Here is an 18127-nt window from a genome sequence, read left to right as displayed (position 1 = left end):
GACCCCTGCTTTGAAACAAGGGTTATACAACGCTTGCGATATAAAAATAATTAATTAATGTGATCCAAGCAAAACTTATTTTCACAAGAAAAGTTTGCGTTCGACCCAGTTTGAAAATAAGTCTGTATTTAAGGGTCAGAGATGGCTGGCAGCTGTTTATATAACCCTTTTCTTTTACTCCTTACGAGCTACAGGTATGTCTTCCCTACAGATTCTTCATAAACAAGTTTCCTTTGCCACAATGCTTTCCTTATGACAAAGCTCAGAGTTTCTTACTACTTGAATAGTTTCTCTCTGTTTGGAATACGATCTATTTTTGAACAGCGGAACCAAGAACATCATACACGTGGAAAGTACCGTGACCACACCTGCGCTGAAGAACGCTACGTCGTAACTTTGGGTTACGTCATATATCCAGCCAGCAATGGACGGACCCGCGGTCATGGGAATGGAACGAAAACAGAACAGCGATCCAAGAGCGAAGGCTTGCTGTTTCTTTTCTACCAAGTCTTGCACAATTAACGGTAATGAAATTACAAAACATCCCTCCAGAAATCCAAAGAGGAAAGCATAAGTTGCTAACCATTCATAATTAGTTGCTATGGGAACGAGTGTTGTAAAAACACTTAAAAGTAGAAGTGTTATTTGCAACGCTGTCAGACGGTTTACATAGCGCATGTCCATTAGCTTTCCAAAAAATGGCCGCACTATCACTGATCCCAACGCCACAAAATTGATCAGGAGGGCTGCTTGGATAGGGTCAATGCCAGAGTCTTCAGCAAGTCTAACCTGTCCATAAAGGAAAAAAATGGAGAAATTAGAGTAGAAAAAAGAAAGGTAACCTCGCTCCTCTGTATTTGTATATGTGCTGTAAAGACCCCACAAAGAGTGCAGTGCGTCCCATATCGATATGGACTGACCATGCACGCTGGTACTGTATTATATAGACAATCTCAGAAGGAACACACCCTTTCTTGGACAAATTTTGTTTGAGCCACAAAAACAAGGTGCAGTTTCCTTAGTCTTGAATCTTTAACAAGAAATGAAAACAAAACAACAATGGAGAGCATAAGTAAGGCCGAATTAATACATCGACTTACCAAATGCACGTATGGTACCAAATAGGTAGGCATAAAGAGGCATAACGCTACCACAAAAGTCATATAACTTTTGTTCTTGAATATTGTCCAGTCAAACCCACTTTTTCTTTCATTTTTGATGTGCAGTTGGTCTGATTTAGAAGGAGGAGAAGGAGCAAGTCTGATCATAAATCCACTAAACATAATTACAAGCTGAATCCCAGCTAATATTTGAAACGTTCTGGCCAACCTAACACTTTGCAGCAGATGAGCAACGAATGGAGTTAGAGCCAAAGTGCCAACTGGTGCGCCAAAAAATACAATTCCATTAGCTAAGCCGATTCGCGCGCTAAAAAAATGTGGAAGCACAAACAAAGCAGCACAGTTACAAAGACACGAACCAAATCCCCAGACTAAGCCGTAAGTTAAATAAAGTACGTAGATGTTCGGAGCAAACGAGGAAGTAAACATCCCAACTGCGCATATCACTCCACCAAGCATGATGACATTAGCAAATCCAAACCGGTTACCAAGGATGGCGGGAATCATTGCAAATCCATCTGACACACCGGCTGCCAGAGCTGTTACCCAAGCTAAGGAGATAAGAACACACTGTCACTGACAATGCATGAATGAATGAGCGAGGTCGTTTTTTATTGTTAAAATAAATAAATAAATAGATGAAATAAAACTCTTAGACGAAACGCACAAGCCTGAGATTTACGTTCCGACGGATTTCACCGAAAGGGAAGGGACTGCTCGTTGTGTAAGGTAACATTTTAGATCATAGTCATATCGGATAGATATCTGATAGTGACAGACGATTGATAAAAATTTCTTGCGATGCTTAAATGGTGCTCTGCGTCTAAAGCACCTTCAGCACACTGACAATGTTGGTATCGTTCGTCCTCTTGTCAATCAAGTGAGCTCTCTAACCAAATCACACGTCTGGACACTTTTTCATTCCACTGTTACTCGCCTGACAGTCAGTAAATTTCAAAGAAAATTACGAAAGAAAAAGAAGATATAGCATTTATTAAGCATCTGTCAGCTAGTTTTTAGTGCTTAACGACCATGTTCAATTAGATTGAAAACACAAGGGAATGAAAAGTCATATCTTTCTACAGAAATGTGGTAAAAGGAAAACAAGTATGAGGCACATGACAATTAATTACACAAGAGGATGAGATCTCTTTTGTAATCGTAACACAAGGAGCCCATACTCACACGATGAGTCTGCGTATACATGTAAAGATGTTTACGACGTGCAATGCGGGAAATATAAGGATTTGCACGGAAATAAACGGTCGATCTCACAACCGAAAAAATTTGAACTGGTTTTGAGTAAAAACAAACTTACCTTGCTCAAGAGGTTGTTCCTTAGTATCGTGTGAGTTTTCTGGGCTGATGTAGGGCCGTTTAGATCGGTTTTAGTTCATTTGCTTTGCCCTTCGCTCCGAAACGTCAGCTCAAGAAACTCTACACGGTAGCCAATTATAAGATAAACTAAATCCGAGCTAAGAAGCCCTGAATCAACCCAGTTTTTCGTTTGTGAGCTCGGCGACCTTTTATTTCCACACAAATCCTTATATTTGGCCCATCGCGTAACGTAAACATTGTGCGCGATCGCAAATATCCACATCTCCCGCTCTATATCGTGTGACGACCACTATTTAATATGATTTTGTGTTAGTGTACTCACTTGACATGGCTTATTGCAATTTTTCGACGTTCTTATCGGCGAATGACGAAGGGCAAACGATCGAAACGTCAGCTTTGAAACTCTTTATGGTGTTGTGTGATGACTGTAAATTGAAATTCAAGCTCGGGTGGCTAGTGTCAGGGTCGAGTCAAGCTCACTCACTTTTTCACCTCTTTTGAGTACGTACCAGTAGTGATTCTAACTGGATAGACAATTAGAATGTTAAAAAACGAAACAAGATTTCTTACCAGTTTGACTTCGGCTAGTGTTGTTGTATTCATTCAATACTGCCGTAAATATTAATCCAGAGAGGTTCCCTTGAGCACAAACGATGCATTGGATCAAAAATCCTGCAATGCATACTACCCACGAACAGCCACCATCAAAACGATCTTTTTCTGTGGCGCCCGAAGGAAAATTTGGGCTTCGCGTGATGTGTTCGTGTCCTTCATCATCTCCATGTGCGGTAGCCATATCTTGTGGTCAGCTAAATGGCCGCAGATGGCGAAGAAAAGGTTTGGCAATTCTCATGAAATTTTCCTAGAAAATCTCACATTGAATCCGTAAAAGTTGACGTTTTTCCTCCGATCACTTACTTGCTAAAACTGACTGTGGTTTCCCCATACACGTGTGGAAATGGATATTCCTTTGCTTGATAATTGATGGCTCGGCTCTGGGTGACCTGACAGATACGAGCTGATCGGATAGTTCAAAGGATAATTGCAATTTTAGAGAGGGGTGGGTGGGTGGTAGATTTGTCATTACCTCAATATTTGATCTTACATTATCGCCACAAAGTTTTTTCCTTGACATTGAAATAGTACATTTTTTCGTGAAGCTTAAAGCAAGGTTTTCTTTTTTTTCTCGACCAAATCAGAAGAGATACCTCAAGTGAATTTATGGTTATACGATTCGCCTTTTACCAGGTAAACTTCAGAGTATAAAATCGGATACAGATGGCTCGACGCGTGTTTCATCCGTTCAGAGAGAAACTTCTATGTGGGAATACTTTTCTCCGAGGTCTGCACAACCGAAAAATCCTTCAGCAAACCGAGATAAAGCAAAGTTCCAAATGAATGACTATTTTATCTAAACGGAATACTGAAGACATTACTAACTTTAAATTATTTGTATATGTTTTTATTTTTATCTTTTCCTTTGTAATTGGCACTGAAAAGCCCCTTTGGGGAAGTGGTCAATAAACGTATGTATGTATGTATTAATATTATTGTTGTCAATAAAGGAAGATGAGAGTGATCTTCGAAGTAGCGAACACTACTTGAGCGGTAATGAAAATAAAACCTGAAAAAAAAAATTCAGACTTGTACGGGAGTTGAACCCCTGACCTCTGAGATTCCGGTGCAGTGCTCTACCAACTGAGCAACAAGCCCACCTGATTACATTATCCAAGAAGGGGTAGTAATGATTCAACCTTTCAAACAAAAAAACGTGTTTATCACGTCCGCTTAGAATTAGGGAATCATAGAAAAAAAAATATATATATAACACACACCCACACACACGCGCAAATATGCATGCTCTCTTTTGGCAGGCGACACATGCCAATAGCAGTCAGAGGTTGATTGAGTATTAGCATTAGCCCGATGCATTTGCCTTATTGCAGTTCTCGGCTTTGACGGTTTAACGTCGACAGTAGTAGTGACTTCTATTGCTCGCTCGTTCGGCGTTTTAATTTCCTCTTCATTTCTTATTCCGGCGAGAACGGAAACTAGATTTCTGACTTCTGTGTGCGCTTTCATTAGATCACATGTCGTCGACAGAAGGAGGACAGAAAGAGGTCTTGTATACCCCAATATGTGCTGACTTAAGACTGCTGACGTAATTAAGCTTAACTGTTCCATGGCATGAAGAAAGCTAGAGGCATCATGTGAATACTTGCCCGTGGATTGTCTCCACTTCGGCAACTGCGTCATAGATCTTCGGGTAGTTGGCTAACAGCGTGGAATCTACCCTGGAAAACCATCGGGTATCACTCAGAGTTGGTAGACTCTCTTGGTGTTGGCTGGTTGTGAATAAGCTTTCTTCGTGCTCCTCTCTTGGGTAGTTGAACAAAAAGTCATCCACTTCGGAAGCAGTGACTAATATCTCCTTAAGAATTCCCTTCTCTTAGCGGAATATGAAGAGAAGAAGGTCAGCTCTTCAAATGTTATCATAAAGTTCCTGATTTTTTGTACTTTATTGCAGCTGGCAACAACGACCAGGTTCAAACAGGGACTCGAGTGGTGGTAAAAGTATCTAGCGTCAGGATAGCGCCTTGTTATCCTTGCTTGGACACTTGCGCGTTCCCCACTAATGTTAGAGGTGCCACTAAAAGCCATCCCCCGTAGTCGATCGAGATGGATCCCCCATTGACTGAGGTTCTCGAGAATTGACTCAGTTATTGTAGCTGCGTCAGTGGCGGGTAGTTCTACAAAACCAAGAAACAATTCATGTACAGCGATTGACAGGTGATAATCTGAACTAATTAAAACTGTCAAGTACGGACTTCCGATTTCTATCATTCGTTGATGTCATGAATTATGCAACTTAACAATAGGACAGACTGTCACACAATTAAATCGTTACACAATATGCTGGAACTTTCACGACAGAGGACAAATTGAATGAGGAGTCGACTGGGGACCACAAATGAATTGGCAACGAAATCAGTCTCTGTCCACTTTCTAAATTCATTTCGATGTTCCTTCTCTACAAACAAGTTTCCTTTGCTGCAATTATTTCCTTTTGATAAAGCTCAGGGTTTCTTAACAGCCGAGGAATTTCCTTTCGTTTGGAAAGTGACCTATCTTGGAACAATGGAACCAAGAACATCAAACATGTGGAAAGTAGAGTGACGGCGCCTGCACTAAAGAACGCTATGTCGTAGCTGTGAGTTACGTCATAAATCCAGCCCGCGATCGAGGGACCAGCGGTCTTGGGAAGAGAACGAAAGCAAAACAGCGATCCAAGAGCTAAGGCTTGCTGGTTTTCTTCTACCAAATCCTGCACAGTTAAAGGCAATGAAATTACAAAACATCCCTCTAGAAATCCAGAGAAGAAGGCGTAAGTTGCTAACCATTCGTAGTTAGTTGCTATGGGAACAAGTGTTGAAGAAACACCTAAAAGTAATAGCGTTATTTGCATCGCAGTCAGACGGTTTACATAGCGCATGTCCATTAGCTTTCCGAAAAATGGCCGCACAGTCACTGATCCAAAAGCTGCAAAGCTGACAAGAAGGGCTGCTTTGATTGAGTCGACGCCAGAGTCTTTGGCAAGTCTAACCTGTAGATAGGAAAAGAAGAGCAGCAAGTTTTATTTTAAAATCACCCCAATACTATGTATTTATGAAATGAACTTGCAGTAGCCAAGATGTTGTCTATTTACCAAATTTTACCCATTTTTCGCTTTAAAAAGGGTTCCAGAATCAACATAGCGAGCGCACGCTGAAAGAGAAGGTCCCCTTCCCTTTCCCACTGAGGGAAGACTTTTTCCCGAGCGGCCTCTCAGCTTACCAGGCCGATTCAAATTCCAAATTTGTTGCTCGACAAATTAATGTCACGACGCATACATTTATATTAGTACATAAAGAAGAGGATATTTACCCCCCAAAATTTTTTAGACTTTCAGAAACCTTGATACGAGATCCGGGATGTCTTACTGAACAAAAGTATAGCAACAAGGAATCTATTATGCAAAGAGTTTTAACAACCTGAGAAAGCATCGATATCACGGAGATGACTTACCAAATGTACATGCACTAAGTAGGCGGGCATAAAGAGGCATAACGCTACTACAAAAGTCATGTAACCTTTGTTCTTGAATATTGTCCAGTCAAACCCACTTTTTCTTTCACTTTCGCTGTGCAGTTGGTCTGATTTAGAAGGTGGGGGAACAAGTCTGATCATAAACCCACTACACACAATTACAAGCTGAATCCCAGCTAATATTTGAAACGTTCTGGCCAACCCAACACTTTGCAGCAGATGAGCAACGAATGGAGTTAGAGCTAAAGTACCAACTGGTGCGCCAAAAAATACAATCCCATTAGCTAAGCCGATTCGCGCGTGAAAATATTGGGGAAGTACAAACAAAGCAGCAAGGTAACAGAGACACGCGCCAAATCCCCAGACTAAACCGTAAGTAAAATAAAGTACGTAGATATTCGGCGCAAACGACGAGGTAAACATTCCAACTGCACATATCACTCCACCAAGCATGATGACATTGGCAAATCCAAAGCGGTTACTAAGGATGGCGGGAATCATTCCAAATATCTCTGATACGCCCACTGCGATAGCGGTTACCCAAGCTGAGGAGACAAGTACTCAACGTCATGAACAAACAACTACAAAAAGAAATCCAAAGAACATTGCAGGCTAAAAACCTGACAAACTCTCTAAGTAAGGTTAGTATAAACACATCACAGAGGCTTTCCTGTCGCATTCGATTTCGCGTGACTTATATCAACTAATGCAGCTGTCGTGTTATTGTCATGATAATGGGAAAAAAAACCTCCTTACTTAGTTCATTAAATTATTAATTCATCATCACACAAAATTTTTCAGTCATCACATTTGCAATGAAATAACAGTCAACTCTTCGCTAACGGACCCTCTCGTAAGGAGACAGTTCTACTTAGGGACATTCTTTTCAATTCCCGTTTTTGCCTCCCTAGCAAACTCTTTATTTAAACATTCTCGCTCCTTTTCTTGTTTACGCTCTCTCGTAAGCTGGACACCCCCATGCATAACTGACTATGGCCAATAGAATTTAAAAATAAAAAAAACGTTACCTTTGATAGAGCAACAAAACATTGGATATCGAATTTGTCAAATCTTCATACATGGAGAGCAAGCTGTCGGTTCGTTTGACATTAACAAGAGTCAAACATCACACTCTTCTGTAAGCGGACAACCACCGTATTTTCTTTGGTGTCTGCTAAGAGAATATCAACTGATATTCATTTGTGTCTGCCTAGGAGAGCAATTCTCGTAGGTGGACAGTTCTTGCTAACAGACACTTTCTCCAGATCCCGAGGGTGTCCGCTAACGAGTGAGTTGACTGTATAACTAGTCGCTGTAAAACCCAATCGCTCTGACGAAGGGCTAACGCTCGAAATGTCAGCTTTTCAACTCTTAACGGTGGCCAATTTACGTTATCAACTCAGTTGATAATAAAAAATTACCCTGACTGTATAACTAAACCTACAGAGCGAGCTGGCATGCTACATGGACCATTTACATGGGAGATATTTCCTGATATCAAGGGCAACGAAAGAAGTTGATTGTTTACCTAAATTGTAATATAATTTGTAATTAATTTGTAAATAAATTTTTAACTGTACATCTGATGTTGTACTTATGAAAATTAATGGCAAACTGGAAAGTGCTGTCAAATATTTCCGTATGTCCTTCCGATTTTGTATTTAGAGTAGGAAGTGTCTGTTGTCAGACGTCTTTCAAGAGACGACGACAGATTCTCATACAATCCTTGTATAGGGAAATAATTCAGTAATGAAGATTCAAGTACTTGTAGACAATCTGGTAGCATTCTGATCTTCATCTGACCAGTCTGAGATGAAACTTTTTAAAACTGCAAAAACGCCCCACTGGTGCCATTAATAAGTCGACCTAAAGACGTGCGTGACATGCAAAACAAACGCCATAATCGGCAAATTTAGCGTCATGGTATGAGGACACTTAATGTGTAGTCCCGTGATTAGTCTTTGGTTGGTTTGCTTTATGCAAAATTTAATGTTCTTTATCGCTAGTTCCATTCATGTTGCAAGTTGGAGTGATAGGCACTGTAACATGTCGTGCGCGGTACCCACATTTCACCATGCTGTAATATATTTTTGGTATTCTTGAAGGTATGCGATGTCTAGCCCCATGGCTTTCAGTTTTCACTCGTCCTAGTACTCTATCAACAATAAGAATTTTACCAAAGCCAATAAAAGGATAACTTACCAGTTTGACTTCGGCTATTGTCATTATATTTATCCAGCAATCCAGCGAAAATTATTCCGGAAATATTCCCTTGTGCGCCAACGATGCTTTGAATCAGAAATCCTGCCAAACATACTAACCACGAACAGCCACCGTCACGGCGGGTTTTTTCTGTAGCGTTTAGACCAAAATTTGGGCTTCTCGTATTGTGTTCATTTTCTTTATCACTTCCATTTCTCTTCATGTCAGATTCCGTGAATAATCTTGGGCTACTCTTCCCGTAAACAGCTCAATTCTGGTCAATTTGACTTCGTAATATTATGTATTCCCCACGATCACTGACAGGTAAAAATTGACTTTGGTTTCTTCTAACCACGTGCACCATCGAAAACGAATATTAAAGATCTTTTGTTTTTTTTCACGGAACAGATGTACATAAGAAATCTTCTTTGTCCAGCTTAGGAAGTACACGTGGTCACGGGTCACGCCGATCAATTCTCCAAAATTGGAACCTACAGTGCGTGATTAGACTCTTTAGCATCCATTGTTTGATCTTGTCACGCAATGCGCTTTGAGGGCGTTTTAGAGTCGTTAAACCTATTTTCCTTCGCTAGAATACGTGCTGCGTTGTGGGATAGGTTGAGGACTTGGAATTCAATGAAATAAATGAACCAAAAAAGGGAGGATTTTAAAAACGCCAAACATGTTGAATGTTTAGCTCAATAATATTAATTCAGTCAAGCAAACAAGATTTCAGTCAACACTCTTCTCACTCTTCCGTTTCCCTGGCTTCTCTCCTCAGAGCACGTGTTTGCCATGTGGTGGGTCTCAAACATTGGTGGCAGTCAAAGAAATGTGCTCTCCCCCACAGGAGGTGGAGTAAGGGTACTACTGAAAGTTTTAATCGAAGACAATCTGATATGAAGTCCAATCCACCTTTGTACTTTCAACTCCTAAACTTCAAGGATGATCCTTACAAAGCCTATCCTTCACTGTTAGCCAGATTCCCTAATACGGCTGTTAACCCTTTTGCTCCCAAAATCTCATTAGTAACTCTCCTACCTGTTTGCCATGAAATTCTCACAAGGTTAGCTCTGAGAGTTGGGCACTAGATCAGTGAATAATCTCTTAGTTGATATTTTCTTTATTCCCATCACTAGCCTGCTTACTTTTGTACTGATATTGTAGGGAGAAACTCTGTCTTGGTCACCCAAGGGAGTTAAAAGGGTAAATGGAATTTGGAGCTACCCAATCAATGAAAATGTTACCTTAAGTCTTGAAACCAGAGTTTTGTTTCACCCCTCAAATACAACTTTGGCAACTAGCCTGTTCTAATGATTACATTACAAGCTGCCTAGCTTCTAACATTTTTATTTAAGTTCCAAACTGAAAAAGAATTTAAATTAAATCATCTTGTTTAGTGGAGTATGGTTGTGGTATAATGCTCTGAGTGAGAGCCTCTGTTATTATCAGGTACTTATTTCTAAGAAACTACACTTAACAAATTTCTAATTGCAGAAAGTAATTTTTTGCTAACTTCAAGGCAAGTTTTAGCAACAAAACATTTCATGTGACTTTCACAATGATCTTTGTCCTTGCAACATGTCATACAGATTCAATTCAGGTTTGAATTTGTGCCAGTCTGAGATCACCTGTTGCTATATTTCATAATATTGAAATATAACTAATCAAATCAAATTTCACTGCCATTAAGATTAATGACTAATGATTTTAATATTCCATAATTCAAAACCACCTTATTGGAAAGGCAACTGGGTTTCCTGCAATACTTGACATGAATATTCTCATAAACTAATATCAATCTCACAATGGCTACTCTATTTCCTCAAAAATATCTAAAGAGTCATCCTAACTTTCTCAAAAAGAGGGCATACTTATGATAATGAGATCAATCAAGAAAAGAATGTATATGTTTTGGGCCAAATAAGAGTCATTTTATCAAGAGCCGTTAGGCCAGGATTTAATTGACTCTAAGAAGAGCCCAAAACATGTTTATGCCTAGGGACATAAACTTTGTTACTATCGTTATCACTTGGAGGGCACTCAAAAAGATAACAACTGAACAAAATGAAAACAAAACAGTCTGAACACCCATGTGAGGCTTCTGGTGAGCTAAAATTTGTTTTGCCAAAATCTACATTTCAGCCCACAAAATGGGCCACATTGCCCAACAAAGTAATCATAATTTTTATATTTCTTATCAGAAAAGTGGCCTTCAGCACTCCAATCTCCCTTGATAAATGGAGTGGAGATAGGGAGGGGGGGGGGAGGGAGATGATCCATCCAGGGATATCTCCCACCAGGGGTGACCCCACATGAAGGTGATCATTCAAAAATAGCTTAAACTGGTATCCAAGGATGTAGAATATACTCTCTCTACATATTCATAAAAATGGATTTAATATCCAATAAAGGCATCCTGAAAGTACAATATTTTCATCCTAAACTACATGTAGGTATTTAAGTTATGAACAGTAATTATTTTAAGAAACAATGTTACTTTGCTTTATTAACAACTCCAAGTAAATACAACTGTTAAGTTAAACTAGCACCAAAGTGAATTAACTGCTTTTCACCCTGTACACCTTAACATCAGTATGCAAGATCTCCCAACATTTCCTATGGTACTTTCAAAGAGAAGTTGTCTCGTAATCAAGAGCTTTTTCTGTTTGAGATCATTTCCTTTATTCTCGTGACCTTCATGGTTGATTCAAGGTTGATTCTCATTGGATAAATTAAATGCTAGACACTCTTAGGAGTTTGAGGGTCAAATAATGTGTGAAACACTCTCTGTAGACCACTGGACCATTAAACCAACCCTGTTTATAGATGATCTAAATAAGCTGTTAGTAATAACTACATTCTATGAGAACATTAGTGAGAAAATTTCAAAAGATTTACATCAAAACCTTAAGGCTCACCAATGGTTATCAAAAAAGGCCAAAGTATCAACTATTGAACTGTCTTTTATAGTAATTTCTCACTCATACCATTTCAATAATGAGATTAAATTTCATGAAGATGTAAACTACATGAACAGTAATACAGTTCTCACCATATTTAACCCTTTAACTCCCAAGATCTTTTGAGTAATTCTCCATACTGTTCACTATAAAATTCTTCTGATGTTACTTCTGAGAATTTGGTATTGGATCAACTACTAATCCCTTAACTGATACTTTTCTCGGTTCTCATCACCTGCCTTCTTGATTTTGTATTGATATTGTAAGGAGAAATTCTGTCTTAGTCACTCATGGGAGTTGAAGGGTTAACTTATTTCCCCACATTTGTTCTCAACTCCTCTTCAATTTCTCTCAGCCCTTTAAACCCTTAGAGTGACCAGCATCCAAACTCTCCTTGCAGTAATTCTGCCAAGTCATTCACTTATATCAGAAGAATAAAGGAAATGATCACCAACCTAAGATCCTTTGATTGTGATACAAATTCTCCTTGTCCAGACTAAAGGGAATGTATTGAGAAGAGTATGGAGAATATGGATACTGATGTTAGGGTGTAAAGGGTTAAAACCCTTTCACTCCCTTGATCTAGATAATGGTAGAGCTTTTCCACACTGTTTGTCATTCATTGCCTATAGTTTTAGATCTAAGAATGAAGTAATATCCTCCTTGATGATAATTTTTCCACTTCTCATTGCTTTTCTGCTTAAAAATGTATGGATGTTGTGAGGAGAAATTCATGCTTAGTCACTCCTTGGTGTGAAAGGGTTAATCATTTGTGTCCTTGGGAGTTGATTGTAGATTGATAATTTAAAATCTAGTCAAAAACTGTAACAAAAAAAGGACACCTGTTAGAACAGCTTTGGGATGGAGAATCCCCTTGCAAAGTTTTAGGAACTCCAGTTATAGAAATAAATCTTCTGCCAAGTTGGAAGGTAGTCCAGCAAAGGATTAAGCACAAGAGAAACCCCAGGAACATTCCCTGTCATAAATTTTAGGAAACTTAGAATCCTAGTCTTTGAGTAGTTATCATAAAATGGAGATCGCAAAAGATAAAAGAGAAGCCGAAATGTTCTTCTGGACAATTCTGATTTTTCCTCATCATTTAGTTCACTTGAATCACCCATAAGAGCTAATGATGTGACATCTACTCCACAAGAAATCAACCACGGCTTCCACGAGGTTTGTCCAAACATAAACATACTTGTGACGTGAAGCAAGGGTCTTGAGATGTAAAGGCTCTCAGCTACCATTCTCCTAGAAGAAAGATCGGTTGGTTGAGAGGCCGTCTTGGTTTTAGAGGTTCCCTCTGGGAGTTTCCAGGAACGATTTGGACCACTTGGTGTGGCGCCAAGGGACCTTACAACCCTTCCTGATCTAGGCCCTCGCCAAACTGGCCCTGTATGGCCGTTCGTCTGTGACCTTTCGTCATTTGGGACCGCTTCGTCTGAAATCTCAACCTTTCTCGAAGTGTCAGGATCTTCACGATCCACTTCCTCAGGTTTCACCAGTTTTGATCGATCAAAGGGTGGAATTAGAGGTGTCCGTTGAATTCCTGAATTATACTTGAATAGTAAGGCGAATCTCAAAGCAGCCTTGGCTATTTGTAAAACTACGACAATGATCCACTTTCCTGCTTCACCCCACAAACGACTGGCGCTGAGTTCGATAAACACCTCTAAATATTCAATGACAGTTAGCCACAACAATAAACGTTGTTTGCTCCAGGAAGATGTCACATCACATGCCAGACTGCTTCCTCCTTCACGAAATATGCAATCGTTTAGCAGCGTAAGAATTTGCGATGCTGAAAATACGAGCTCAGACAGTGCCTCAGACGCTCCGAATCGTCCTGGAAGCATGTACGACAGCGCTCGCAAAATGGATTCCACTGTCGAAATTGTCTCTGGATTGTGTAAGACAAACTGTTCATACTTCTGCCGAATAGCAGTGGCGTGTGTCGTCCCCAAAGCTATTAATTCCTGCGATGTTTGTAGCAAGTGCGATGGAGAAGTGTTCCCTTCCGCCATATCAGTTGCGATCTGGAGTAGGAGTTTGCGCATGTCAGAAATATTTTTGCGCTTGACGACGCGCTTGACGAAGTTTTGACCGAGGAGGAGCGGGGCTGAGCGAGGCGGAGCGGAGTTAAATCTTTATCAAGATATTATAGACAGTTTTTATTCTCTCGGTTTTCACTCAAAACGATTTATACTAAATGTGTTTGCTTGGGTAACTTTAATTGTACACGCATCTCTTTTTCTTTCATTATACTTTCAATTTTGCATTTGGCGGCGTTTGAACATTACTAGCGTATTTCCACAATCACCTGATCAGCACTGCAAGTCTTGAAATACCAATTGGGACAAAATAGAGAGCCTGACTAATCGCATTTTGTGTTCAAATGTCGTCTGTTTTCTTCTCTAAGGTAAATTATTAAATCGATCCCAACCACCACTGTCGTATTAATCACGATCTACACATCTCATTATACTCCGCAACTATTTCGGCTCTCACTTCTACGTCACTCAAGTGTTTATTTTATTTTTTTAAAGTCCAATTGGATTTCCAATTGATCATCAAAATCATCAATACTGAATGTGCTACTGGTGAACCGGCTATAAGTATGCTATTAGTGAACCTTTTATAGGAATGCAGAGGGAAATTTTCAGGGTAACCCATGAAGCTGGCAGTTTTGTGTGCGCTTAAGAGGTGAGCAGACGGAAGATAATTTCCTTCACGGCTTCGCGGCTCATCTCTCAGTGCACAAAAAAACACGGTGCGCACACAAATACGGTAGAGAACGCAAAAAATCTTCAGCGACACAGGCTGGAATCAAGGCCTGTCCATGCAGTTGTATGGTCGAGGAAAACTTCTGATGTACGACTCAAAAAACTGATGACAACACCATAATTCAATGCTCTCTCATACTTTATTATCTTGAGGCTACATATAGGTTTTAAATGTTCAACTGATTATTTGTCATCCCAAAAATTCGTATACCCAATAGCAGCGAGGTAGTTTTGTCCTCTAAACCCCTGCACAAATCTACTGATAAGTCTTATCAGTCGGCACTACTGATAAGTCTTATCAGCCGGCACTGCTCGAGCCTACAGAGAAAAAAAATGAACTTTGATTAGCATCTGAGGAGAAAGCCCGTTTCAGCTACGAACTTAGCCCCTTGACGGTCCTTGAACAAATGTGATAATTTGAAGAGTTCGAGTGCGGGGATACTTTACAGCCACGACGTTTAAAAAAAAAACTGAAATGGTTTTCAGTTTTAAGTCAGGTTTAACTAAAAGATGCCTCTCGAGATCGAAGGAAAGGTAACCAACCCTCTCGTTTCTGTTGCAACCTGTGCCTAAGGATGTCATAGGTGAAAACTCGTATAAGGGTGCAGTCGAAAGACTGAGATAGTTTTTAAGTTTTTTTATAAGTGAGAGCAAGAGATGGAGACATCATGACATATATCAAGAAAAAATAACAAATACTATTATTCAAAAGGCTGTTCCTTATCGCCTTGCAGGCAGTTTACTTTGTCTAAAGGAGGTAGGTACCTAAAGACACTGTGGCAGTTCGTCAGTTGGGGATCTTACAAGAGAAAATTGGTTTGATCAAATGAGTTGATAACGTAAATTGGCCACTGAAAAGAGTTTCTTAAGCTGAGGTTTCGAGGGTTAGCCCTTGGTAAGAGCGATTAACGATAGTATATCGCTATGGATTCGCGATTGAAATATAATGTTGAGCAGTAGAACGGAGGGCTCATCTTTACCTTTGCAACTCTCACGTACTACAGCTGGTAAGAGACTGGGCAGCTTTTTTAATTCATTGACCTCGAAAAGCCTTTTGTTGTTATTTGACAAAATTTGAAGGAAAACCACTTTCTCTACTGGATTGTTCGGCCATCCGACTCCAACAGCAAGTATCTTCACCCCTTTTTCCTTAAAGACCAAAAAACGTTAAAAAGGATAAGGAGATCGAGTTTATTCCTGTATTCTCTGTCTATCTCACCTATCTCGTTTTTACATTATGTTACAGCTATTGAAGGATGACTTATTTGAGTGTGAGAAACTGGGAACGAGAAAAGCAGTTTCTGCGAGAAAGGATCATGTCACCGCATCAAGATGAAGAACTCAGATTCTCATGTCCCGTTTCACGGTTTGCGGTTAACACGCTTAAAATCACGAGTCGCCGAAAAACTTATAAGGGCCTTATACAAAGCTGATGTAGCTTTCTTGATTAATGAATCGTTCAAACCTCTAATTCTTTCACGTAAGGCTCGTAATCGTAGACCTTCGACTTATATCTTCCATCACCTAAAATAATCAACACTTTGTCTCCACCATCCTTGTTCACTTTCCAGGTGAATAAACCGTTGTTAGCCATCTTGAGAGCCAAGTCCAATCTTGATTTCCATTTCAGTTCCACGCCGTCGAGTTTCTGACCAATGTAAGAGAGCTTTTGCTTTCCTCCACGACTCAAATCAAAGGCCAATTCCAACTTGGCCTTTGCGTTGAAGGTAATAAGACCAAACTGTGAAGCGCCTGACTCCAAATCAATGCTTCTAGCCAGATCCATGACAAACTCCTTCGTCTTTTTAAATTGCCACTTAGTGAAACTGAGGGACGCATCTAAAATAACTCCCATATTGACTGCGCAATGCAATGATGGAGACACTGCAATTGGGAATGTGTGAAATAACTTTTTAAAATAGTACTTAATAACACGTAAATACTTCTCACTTAAAATTCATTGACGAATTGGGGACTAGAAAACGTAACCATAACAGATAACTGGAGAAAATATCTTCCTCACGTTCAGTTGAGACTTGCTTAGATTTTAAAAATAATGACGAAACATTTAAAAGAAAACGTCGATGAGAAACTTGTATAATATTTATTTGACGCTTACTGCTTGAAGTAGATTTGTCATTTAATAACATTCAAAAGATTAGAAATGAGATAAACCAGAAAACCAAATAAGATTCGTATTTGTATGACAATTTTATCATGAGTAAGAAAATTGAGACAATAGTTAAAAATGAAAGGGATCCATATCATACAAATTTCATACTCACTGCTTGGAGTAGTTTTTTTAGGTGCTGAAAATAGAAAAGGAAAAAACTAACAGACTAATTAACTAAATATGCGTATAATATCGATTTTTAACTTGATTAGATTTCAAGGTGTACATGTAAAACTATGAAACGAAAGACTAGAGGAAAATTGTCAACAAATTGTGAATTTTAAACTTACCTCTTGTGGTAGAGGGCTTGGATTCTGGAAATGAAACGAATATGATTAAGGTAAAGAAACACAACCTTAGGAAAGTTTATCACCGGCTTTTTGCAATGATGAAAGGACATTTAAAAAGAAAATGAACAGATTCGTGCCCTCACTGATTGATACAGATTTGCAGAAGGAGGACATAAATAAAAGGAAAAACGTAGTGACTAATGAATAGAAATTTACATCACGTTGATTCTTAAGCTGTTTATATTTTAAATTGTAAATGTATAGCTATGAAATAAAAGACTGAAAACAATATGTCAACAATTTGTGGACTCTTACACTCACCACCCGTGGTAGGAGGCTTGGCTTCTGGAAGTGTAAAGGATACGAATAAGGTGAAATATCATAACCTCTGGAAAATTTATCACAGATTTGATAAAAATGACGAAAATAAAACATTTAAGAAGAAGACAAAGACGAAAAGTATTAGGATATTCATTGCATGCTGATTGTTTTGAAGTAAATGAGTCGTACTAAAATTGAAAAATTCTTAAATGGGATTAATAACAGAACCATATACAGCTCATGTTTATGTGATACTTTACTCAAATTCTAAAAGTAAAAAGTATGACAAAAAAAGGGAACAGAATCTACATCACGTAAATAATACACTTACTCATTGCAGTGGACGTTTTAGGAGCTGAAAATTTAAAAAGGCAAAGTATTATGCGAATGATTAATAGAGATCTGTATCATGTGATATTGACTTAAGTCATATTCTTAGTTGTAAAGATGCAACTGTGAACCAACAGACTGGAAAAAATTCATGTGTGCTGATTTGATACTTACCACTTGTGGTAGATGTCTTGTGTGCTAGAAATAAAAAGAATGTGATGCAAAGCTAATTACAGACATTGTAATATCAAGAAAAATATTTGAAAAAAAAACAAATTTTTACACTCACTGATTTCAGTAGATATTTTAGGGGCTGGAAAAAAAAAAAAAAAAAAAAGAAGTTAGTGCAAATCTGTATCATGTTGATTTTAAAGTTGTTACGTTTAGATTTGCGCAGATAAAACTAAGAAATCAAATAACGGATAAACATTTTCAAGAAATTTTGGATTTTATACTTACCTTTTGTGGCAAAGGGCTTGGTTTCTGTAAGTGGAAAGAATACGAATGAGGTGAAATCACA

At 39.0% G+C, this 18127-nt stretch overlaps 4 protein-coding genes across 8 annotated transcripts; all 4 read right to left on the bottom strand.

Moving 5' to 3' along the window:
* Positions 1 to 155: 155 nt before the first annotated feature.
* LOC113683227 (monocarboxylate transporter 10) lies at positions 156 to 3474 on the bottom strand. Of its 2 annotated transcripts, XM_027200441.2 has the most exons (4): positions 3378 to 3474; positions 3030 to 3268; positions 1101 to 1672; positions 156 to 789 (listed from the first exon to the last, which is right to left on the bottom strand). In XM_027200441.2, exons 2-4 carry the CDS (start codon positions 3253 to 3255, stop codon positions 217 to 219), a joined length of 1371 nt encoding a protein of 456 aa, XP_027056242.2. In that variant the 5' UTR covers positions 3256 to 3268; positions 3378 to 3474; the 3' UTR covers positions 156 to 216. The 2 variants fall into 2 exon arrangements, with proteins under 2 accessions (XP_027056242.2, XP_027056244.2); XM_027200443.2 differs by lacking the exons at positions 3030 to 3268; positions 3378 to 3474 and adding an exon at positions 2782 to 2920.
* Positions 3475 to 4216: 742 nt separating this feature from the next.
* LOC113683228 (monocarboxylate transporter 10-like) lies at positions 4217 to 9210 on the bottom strand. 4 transcript variants are annotated; one of them, XM_089214730.1, is made up of 4 exons: positions 8748 to 9186; positions 7574 to 7719; positions 6525 to 7090; positions 4217 to 6063 (listed from the first exon to the last, which is right to left on the bottom strand). In XM_089214730.1, the coding sequence occupies exons 2-4, from the start codon at positions 7593 to 7595 to the stop codon at positions 5491 to 5493; spliced, it is 1161 nt and encodes a 386-aa protein (XP_089070856.1). In that variant the 5' UTR covers positions 7596 to 7719; positions 8748 to 9186; the 3' UTR covers positions 4217 to 5490. The 4 variants fall into 4 exon arrangements, with proteins under 4 accessions (XP_089070856.1, XP_089070857.1, XP_089070855.1 ...); XM_089214731.1 differs by having other exon boundaries at positions 7574 to 7716; positions 8748 to 8841; XM_089214729.1 differs by lacking the exon at positions 7574 to 7719 and having other exon boundaries at positions 8748 to 9210.
* Positions 9211 to 11130: 1920 nt separating this feature from the next.
* Positions 11131 to 13782, bottom strand: LOC113683241 (peroxisomal membrane protein PEX16). Its single transcript, XM_027200458.2, has one exon. It carries the CDS (start codon positions 13765 to 13767, stop codon positions 12595 to 12597), a length of 1173 nt encoding a protein of 390 aa, XP_027056259.2. The 5' UTR covers positions 13768 to 13782; the 3' UTR covers positions 11131 to 12594.
* An 844-nt stretch (positions 13783 to 14626) lies between these two features.
* Positions 14627 to 17916, bottom strand: LOC113683236 (von Willebrand factor A domain-containing protein 2-like). Its single transcript, XM_089214724.1, has 9 exons — positions 17897 to 17916; positions 17782 to 17805; positions 17609 to 17632; positions 17278 to 17301; positions 16957 to 16980; positions 16779 to 16802; positions 15959 to 16377; positions 15474 to 15642; positions 14627 to 14811 (listed from the first exon to the last, which is right to left on the bottom strand). The coding sequence occupies exons 3-9, from the start codon at positions 17610 to 17612 to the stop codon at positions 14792 to 14794; spliced, it is 684 nt and encodes a 227-aa protein (XP_089070850.1). The 5' UTR covers positions 17613 to 17632; positions 17782 to 17805; positions 17897 to 17916; the 3' UTR covers positions 14627 to 14791.
* Positions 17917 to 18127: the final 211 nt, after the last annotated feature.

Source organism: Pocillopora damicornis, chromosome 8 (genome assembly GCF_964200805.1).
Source record: "Pocillopora damicornis chromosome 8, jaPocDami1.2, whole genome shotgun sequence".
Taxonomy (NCBI): domain Eukaryota; kingdom Metazoa; phylum Cnidaria; class Anthozoa; order Scleractinia; family Pocilloporidae; genus Pocillopora; species Pocillopora damicornis.
Note: the sequence above shows the minus strand (reverse complement) of the source record. Positions and strands in the feature narration are given on the sequence as shown.

Excerpts from the sequence above, each read along its gene's own strand:
- LOC113683228 (XM_089214729.1), bottom strand. The coding sequence starts at position 8,970 with ATGAAGAGAAATGGAAGTGATAAAGAAAATGAACACAATACGAGAAGC. Across the intron at positions 7,091-8,747 it reads CAATAGCCGAAGTCAAACTG|CTTGGGTAACCGCTATCGCA; the intron begins GTAAGTTATCCT and ends TTGTCTCCTCAG. Across the intron at positions 6,064-6,524 it reads ACTTAGTGCATGTACATTTG|GTTAGACTTGCCAAAGACTC; the intron begins GTAAGTCATCTC and ends TCCTATCTACAG.
- LOC113683227 (XM_027200441.2), bottom strand. The coding sequence starts at position 3,255 with ATGGCTACCGCACATGGAGATGATGAAGGACACGAACACATCACGCGA. Across the intron at positions 1,673-3,029 it reads CACTAGCCGAAGTCAAACTG|CTTGGGTAACAGCTCTGGCA; the intron begins GTAAGAAATCTT and ends TTATCTCCTTAG. Across the intron at positions 790-1,100 it reads TGGTACCATACGTGCATTTG|GTTAGACTTGCTGAAGACTC; the intron begins GTAAGTCGATGT and ends CTTTATGGACAG.
- LOC113683241 (XM_027200458.2), bottom strand. The coding sequence starts at position 13,767 with ATGCGCAAACTCCTACTCCAGATCGCAACTGATATGGCGGAAGGGAAC.
- LOC113683236 (XM_089214724.1), bottom strand. Across the intron at positions 16,803-16,956 it reads CAAGCCCTCTACCACAAGAG|CACCTAAAAAAACTACTCCA; the intron begins GTAAGTTTAAAA and ends TTCTATTTTCAG. Across the intron at positions 16,378-16,778 it reads TAAAAAAACTACTCCAAGCA|TGTCTCCATCATTGCATTGC; the intron begins GTGAGTATGAAA and ends TCCCAATTGCAG.